This window comes from Bactrocera oleae, chromosome 5 (genome assembly GCF_042242935.1).
Source record: "Bactrocera oleae isolate idBacOlea1 chromosome 5, idBacOlea1, whole genome shotgun sequence".
Taxonomy (NCBI): Eukaryota; Metazoa; Arthropoda; class Insecta; order Diptera; family Tephritidae; genus Bactrocera; species Bactrocera oleae.
In genome coordinates this window covers 33,046,205-33,054,162 of record NC_091539.1, presented here as the reverse complement: position 1 = coordinate 33,054,162, position 7,958 = coordinate 33,046,205, and the positions used below count along the sequence as shown (strand labels likewise).

At 40.2% G+C, this 7,958-nt stretch overlaps 1 protein-coding gene across 1 annotated transcript; it reads right to left on the bottom strand.

Moving 5' to 3' along the window:
- Positions 1 to 956: 956 nt before the first annotated feature.
- LOC106624881 (membrane metallo-endopeptidase-like 1) lies at positions 957 to 3,500 on the bottom strand. Its single transcript, XM_014244663.3, has one exon. The coding sequence runs from the start codon at positions 3,311 to 3,313 to the stop codon at positions 1,310 to 1,312; it is 2,004 nt and encodes a 667-aa protein (XP_014100138.2). The 5' UTR covers positions 3,314 to 3,500; the 3' UTR covers positions 957 to 1,309.
- Positions 3,501 to 7,958: the final 4,458 nt, after the last annotated feature.

Genomic DNA, 7,958 nt, shown 5'->3' with positions numbered 1-7,958 from the left:
AACATGTTTTTACAATAAACTTCTGCAGTCATCTCGTAATACACCTAAACGATTGTTATATTGTCGGGATGAGAAGGCTTAGTAACTGCAATGATCCTGATGGTGATTCCGGCGGTAGCTTAGCTACTGGCAGGGCCTCCCAAGCCAATAAAGTCGAAGGTAAGTACCAAAGCTAAAACAATCCACATAACACAAAAGAATTTTGCGAGAGAGGATGCTTCACATGATAGTGACGGCTACAGTAGGCTTCTGCCTTGGAGCAAGCGGCTCGCGATTTAAACCTGTATTATTATGGCAGGTTCGTGGGCCAAGGTTGCAGCCCTACCAACGAACTAGGAAGCCTGGGTTAATCACCGATCTTTCTGATATTAATTAATTTTCACCAAAAAAAAAAAATCCGAGATAACTGAAACGGGTTGTAAAGTCATGGTTAAAATCTGCCATGAGCATAAAACTTTCAAAGATGGTGCGGAAGAACTGTGAATGAATTCGTATAAAAATAGGATTGGCACCGCCATCTTTTGGGTGAAATTCCGTATTGTAACATCCACTTGAACAATTTTCACCAAGTTTGGTACATTAAAATTTTTTTAACAGTTTGGACTGTCACAGTTTAAAAATTATATTTTCTGTGTTCCATTTCTCAGAGATTGCTGCTGTTGCTCTTATTTCCAGACTAATGTTTGATGGTGAAAATTTAGCACGAGATCCGTTGTCAATGTTAAATATAAAGCAAATAAAACTAAAGCTGGGTGACCTCCATTAGGTCCGTCGCACCTACACAAAAATGTATACTTTTATTGTACTTGCATATGTGTATATAATCCACCGTTATATAGACATATCAGGAAATTGTTTCAAAACCACACAAACATTTCGTTTTCAATGGAATCGACGATGCATAAGATTGTGTCGCTACAGCAACAAATTTCAACAAATTGATAAGGCACTTATGATTATATTATTTGATTAAACAAAGCTTTTGTTTTATTTATAGCGCATAGTTGTAATTGCTTATTCGTATAATTTCAATATATAACTGTATATGATCATTTTGCAATGACATGATGAACATCACACACGCACATATAATTACGATGGGTTACGTTGGCTCTAAATCACTTAATTTAAATTTTAATTATATTTATATTATATATTAGTATTTTAAATACATTTGCTATTTACACCTTAATTTTAGTTTTACTAACTTCAATAGTAACTAACACAACTTTTGGTATATACAATAATTAAGTTTTAATACACACAAGCGTACATAGTAATTTGTTGAGTTCATCTCTTCATGCCTTTGCTACCTCCAAAGTTGGCATTTTCGCGGTGGATGCATGCGACTACCTATCTGGCAGTCGTACACGCGTCCGAACTCGGCAAAGTTCGCTAGCGCATCTAGGACACGCTCTTTATCCGAGCCATGCTCACTAAACTCTAGGTCCCGTGTACTGGTAACGGGAGAGCCACAAAAGAACTGTGCGAAGTTCAGAAAGAAAACATGCTCCGGTGATAGGCTGGTGAAATGCAGTGGGCGCACATTAGCGTTCGGATTGCTTTGATTGCTCTGAAAGTACGCCTCGTACGCCCAGCGCAGCCCACTGACATCGGCTATTTTTTCATCGACAATTTGTGGATTTCGTAAACGCAAGCAACTCAAATTGGAATCGAACCTTTGATTCGATTTAATGCGATCGGAGGGGCCACGCATATTGCCGCGCTTGTCGAACTCGACGCCGCTGTCATCGAAGCCGTGGGTGATCTCGTGCGACAAAAGGAAGCCCAACGAACTGTATTTGAAGATCTCGTGCATTTGTGGATGATAGATAGGCGTGTGCAGCAGCGTTAACGGTACAATAACTATATTTGAGCGCAGCAGATAGTATGGTGAAGAGCTAGCGCCAGTTTCGGGATCCTCGAGGTGAAAGAATGAGTCGTCCTGTGCTAGTAACTCATTTAAGCGGTTATGTTTGGCGCGGGTGAAGTGTTGCAGTAAGCGCAAGTGATTACCATAAAAATCTTTTGCCTCAATTTGCAATTCAGCGTAGAACTCCTCCACTAACCGACTAGTGGCAGGGCGTGGGAGGTTGCCGACTTTAATGCGCATCGTGTCAATTTTGTCTTGCAAGAAACGTAAGATGTGACCATCGAATTGATTGGCATTGCTGTGTAGTGTTTGTGTAAAATGTTGCAATAATTTTTGAAAAAGCGCTTCAATGTGTGACTTTTCATCAATGAGCTCCGGATTGTGGCGTTCGTACAGCCAGGTCATAGCCAGCGGCATCATACTGCGTGTATGTGAGACGCAATCACCTTTAAGAAAGTTGCGCGGCCCGTCGATATTTAGATACCAGAGAAAGCGCAGCATCAAATAGCGGCATATGAACTCGGGTTCATGCTCGTCCAATACGGTAAGAAGTAGGCGCATATACGGCAGATTTTGTATGGTCAGTTTCATGTAAGGATCCACCGGCTTCTCTAGCAAGATATCCATGTAGCGCGTCAAAAATGGCATATTCAGCTCTGCTAAGGTAGTTTCGCGCTGTGCTGCCGCGCTCTCCTGTCCCTCTTCCGTTGTGTCCTCCACAAAATCTAAACTCTTTAGCTTCGTTTCGAACTCATGCAATTCATCCCATAGTTTGCTCTTCCGTTCCTCATTCGTCACACCCAAATATTCCATGATCAATAGGAAGCCCTTATATGGCATTGGCTGAAACCCACCATTTAGCACTGGTTTGTCCAAATCAATGGCGGAGGCGCGTGCATAGTCTCGTCGCTGTATAACCGTCTCCTCGATGAAAACTGAGTTCATTCCATATTTCCGTAGCACGGCCAACATATGCAGCCAATCGTAGCGCAACATTTTCCCCCGTCGTTTCGCGGAATGACTAGGTAAAACTGTCGGCCATACCAAATGTTCGTGCTCCTGCAACCAATCTAGATACAACTGTGGCATGTAATCGTACACTGTTAGACAGGACTTGTAGTAGTCGAGCAGTTTACGCACAAACGCGTGTTCCTGCCGCAAACGCCGACGCCGACGTATACTATTCAATAATAGGGCATATTCCTGATCTACTTTGTAGTCGATGAGACCGATTGTTTCGTAATACTCAGCATCGCGGTGCACATGCTGCCAATTACCACACGCATACTGATAGTAGTCATCGCAGGGGTCCGCGCTCGGATCCATATAACGTTCGATCGTCTTCAACTGCTGGCGATTCATGCTGCGCGCTGCGTCGGTGAAGCTGAGCAATAGCAGAATTAGGTGCAACAGCAAGAAAACACTGAGACTGGCGCTCATTTTAACTAGGCTATGCACTTGCTAAATTATCGAATGCGAATAAAAGTTCCGTAAGTAGCACAGTATTGTGTAATTGCCGTATCGCGTTGTGGGTGCGCGTTTTCCGGCTGCTTCTTACAACCTTATAGCTTCTCGTGTCACAGTCAACTGTACGAGCAGTGCGCGTTCCGACTTTTGCGGCCTTGCTATGTTTACGATCAGTAATCAAGTCGCTCTGCTGTCGCAGCACGTTCATATTCTCTGATTGCGCTTAGCGCTGCGAGTTATCAACGCGCCCTATCAATTTTGTTTAAAATAAATGACAACAACAATAAAAACATCAATAAAAACAACAACAAAATATATGCTCATTTCTATTTGCATTAGCTGCTTAAGCAACTGGGCTGCGAGATCACTAATGAATTAAGCTTTTATTTCGTGCTGCTCACTCTGACGTCGTGATGGGCGTTTCGCAATCGTCTTCGCATTAACCTCGCGCTGCAGTCATGCAGGAAAAATTTGAGCGTGAGCGCAATCGCGCAAAATCATCAAGCTTAATTGATAACTGATTTTCATGAGCGAGAATTCCTCAGAACATTTATTATTTAGAATAGTTTTATTTCTTTCAAGTGGTGTAGGAATATTGCGCATCGCTGTTGGTGTTTCCGGAGTGCTGAAACGTATGCGCTGGAATATTTATATTTGTAACATAACGTCATATACGAGCACATACAAATGCATAATGCAATAAATACCATAAGGGTGACCCAAAATTTAAAAAATGCAAAAATTCTCAATTTCCCTGCAATATATTTGAGTTTTCCGTTTAAAACTTCTTTATTATGTATTATTAGATACCCTACGTTGTACTTCGGCGAATATACTAACATACCTTTAACAAGATTCAGTCTTAGCAAATGTATGTTTGTTGGTGGGTTGGGTCATCTTAACAGGCCTCTGTTTCTATCAAAACACTATTCTGCAGGCCTTTACACTAACCCACACGGGTTTAAGAGAACTAAAAATTATCAATGGACCATGTGCCTAGAGGAACAATTTACCGGTTATTTTCTTACACGTCACAGTAAAGTATTGTATGGTCTGTGCCATCATTCTGTCAGAATGATAGAGGGTGGGGCATCAAAACTTAGTTAACAATTGATGATAATATGCATTTTTTTATATTCTATAACTTTTAGATCCTGGTGGAACCACTTGCATTGTTCCACATTATAATTTCGAAAACCGTCCGTAAGTAAGTTATTCAGATGATTGCGAATTAGTTAAAATTAATAATAAAAAATGCTATGCTAATATACCTGATTACGCCTTTTTAAAATACAACATTAGGGGGCACTGTGTATGTTATGCCGTTTTGTGAATTATATTACAATTAAAATACTTATTTCTCGAACATTAGTCGTTATACATAAAATAATAGAGATTCCACCATATTTATACTAATTACATCCTTCGGGCTAAATCACAATGGATACCCGAAAAAATAAGGCAACGAATTCGGAATGAGGTTTTGCTCTAAAAAAAATTGGTTGAAACCGCTCATAACTTCATTAAACCAAATAAGAATTTTTCGTATAATATAAACGACCTTGTCACCAAAACTGGATCAAATGGATAATTGGGTTACAAATGCCACGAGTACGAATTTGGAGAATACAGAAGATATGGCACAAATTAACAGTTTACCTTAATCAACGCGGCATTGTTAACGGCGTATGTGTAAGTTGGTGCCTTATCACGGTCGAAGAACACTTTTTTCTTCACCAAACCGAACCTTCTTTTTCTGCAATTCGATGTGAAATCGGCCCAGTAAGTCGGCATATTAAAACCCAGTAACCATTTTGGCCTTCTTACGTAGGCGACGTAATTATACTTCTTCGGAGCCAGTTTGCTGGGTGAAGTTCACCTCGACGGTTCGTTTGTGGGTACCAGTAAGTCCACGTTTCGTCGCCGCTCACGAAAGGACTCAAAAACATTGCGTTTAAATAGCGTAAAACAAACGTAGCACCTAACACGCTGACACCTTTCTCATGCCCAAAATTTCATGCAGAATATGGCTCCGCAATCTTTTGAGCCAATTATTTAAGAACTCTGTCAATACGAAATTATGAATATTGGTCACAGTATCTACGCGGGTATACTACACTATAGTATACTTCTCTGGCGATAGTAGCACTATCGAGAGGTATGTCTAATTGATTGTCGAACTGCCCTCGTACCTTCTAACATTCATTCCGTAAGTAATGAATATGCAATTCAGTTGAAAAATACAATGAAATGAATTACTTTTTCTAATAAAGTCACTATTCTGAAAATTTATTGCCGTTTTCTTGTTGCTAACACGGAAATGAAATGATTTTAATTGCTTGTTTTTAAAATCTGGTTAAGATAACCATAAGCAATAATTGCTGACATAACAATAGGGATTATAGGTAATGTGTGTAGCTTATGCTAATATTAGGTAAAGTAAAAAGTTCGTTCGGTTTTTATCTAAGAGATTACGTTATTGTCCATAGTACTAGTGTTACGTGTCGCATCATGTCATACTATACGGCGCTGAAAACGTGTTTATTCGCGCTAAAAGTTTGTCTTTGACAGTTTTTCGATTAATTTACTCAGTTCGTTGTGAGCGTTCGTCAAAGATGGACACCAACAAAGAGAAAATTCGTTATATTTTACAATTTTTCTTCGATCAAAGCGAAAAAGCAGCCAAAGCGGCTGAAAACATTAATTTAGTTTATGGGCCCCATACTGTAAACGAACGTGTAGCACAAAAGTGATTTGCTAGGTTCCGTTCCGGTAATTTCGATGTCAAAGATGCACCACGCGTCGGGAGGCCTGTCGTCGAAAATTGCGATAAAATCATGAAAATAGTGGAAACAGACCGTCACGTGAGCACTTATTTAATTGCTAAGCCAGAAAACCGTTTGGAACCATTTGCATAACCTTGGATTCAAAAAGGAGCTCGATGTTTGGGTGTCACACGAACTAACGCAAAAAACATGATGGACCGAATTTCCATCTGCAAATCGCTGCAGAATCGCAACAAAATCAACCCGTTTCTGAAGCGGATTGTGACTGACGATGAAAAGTGGGTCACTTATGACAACATCGAGTGCAAACGGTCGTGGTCAAAGCGCGGGGAAGCGGCCCAGATGGTGGCCAAGACCTGATGGACGGCCAGGAAGGTTTTGCTGTGTGTTTGGCGGGATGGACAAGGAATCATCCTCTGCGAGCTGCTCCCCTATGGCCAAACGCTCAGTTCGGCCCTCTACTGCCAATAACTGGACCGCTTAAAGGCAGCACTCATCCAGAAGAGGCCATCTTTGATCAACAGAGGCCGAATTGTGTTCCATCAGGACAACGCCAGGCCACACACGTCTTTGGTGACTCGCCAGAAGCTCCTGGAGCTCGGATGGGAGGTTCTAGTGCACCCACCTTATAGTCCGGACCTGGCACCAAGTGATTACCATCTTTTCTTGTCCATGCCAAACGCGCTTAATGGTGAGAAGTTGGCCTCAAAAGAGGCCTGTGAAAATTGGCTCTCCGAGTTTTTTGGCAATATGGACGCAGTCTTCTACGAGAGGGGTAAAATGAAGTTGGCATCTCGTTGGCAACAAGTTTACGAACAAAACGGCGCATATTTGACTTAAATCGGAAAAATGTACACAAAGTTATCATCTTTTGAAAAATCAATAAAAAACCGAACGAACTTTTTACTTTACCTAATATACCCTTAAATGAACAAAAAATATATTCACATATATATCAAAAATTCTTCTTGCCCCAATTTCGTTGAAACAATTTGCCGATAATGTGTGAACTTTTATTTGCATGATTAAATCTGCGATGTAATGATAGTACTCATGATAATAATGAAGTCGTCAACATTTTTTTCTAATAACCATCCATTTGTATTCACTACGGACAGCTCGCAGAAATATATGTATCAATGTGAACTTGTGAACTTTTATTTAAGTGAATAATTATGTTCATACACAAATATTCAAAGCTAATAAAGAGTGGGCATATAAGCTGTAGGGGGGCTACTTAGTAAAAACTGATACGATTCGATCCCATACAGGACTATTACTCTTCTTCTTCGAATAAATAAAAAATAAATTTTGTTCAACTAATGCTTGTTGAGTACTACTGTTTCAGGATTTGCTTAATTTACAGTTATAACATACATTTTTGCTTTCGTGTCAGGTCATTAAGAACAAGGAAAAAACGTTAACTTCGGTTGCACCGAAGCTATAATACCCTTCACAAATACAAAGGCTGCTTACAATAACTTGATTCCGATCGTTCAATTTGTATGGCAGCTATATACTATAGTGATCCGATCTAAACAATTTCTTCGGATATTACATTGTTGCCTTAGAAAATAACTGATGCCAAATTCATTTTGTATGGCAGTAATATGCTATAGTGATCCGATATCGGCTGTTCCGACAAATGAGCAACATCTTGGAGAAAAGGTCGTGAGCAAAATTTCAGATCGATAGCTTAAAAACTGAGGGACTAGTTCGCGTAACAGACAAACAGACGGACAGAAGGAGGGACAGACAGACGGACATGGCTAAATAAACTCAGCTCATCATGCTGATCATTTATGTATATATTTGATAGGGTCTCCGACGTT

Excerpts from the sequence above, each read along its gene's own strand:
- LOC106624881 (XM_014244663.3), bottom strand. The coding sequence starts at position 3,313 with ATGAGCGCCAGTCTCAGTGTTTTCTTGCTGTTGCACCTAATTCTGCTA.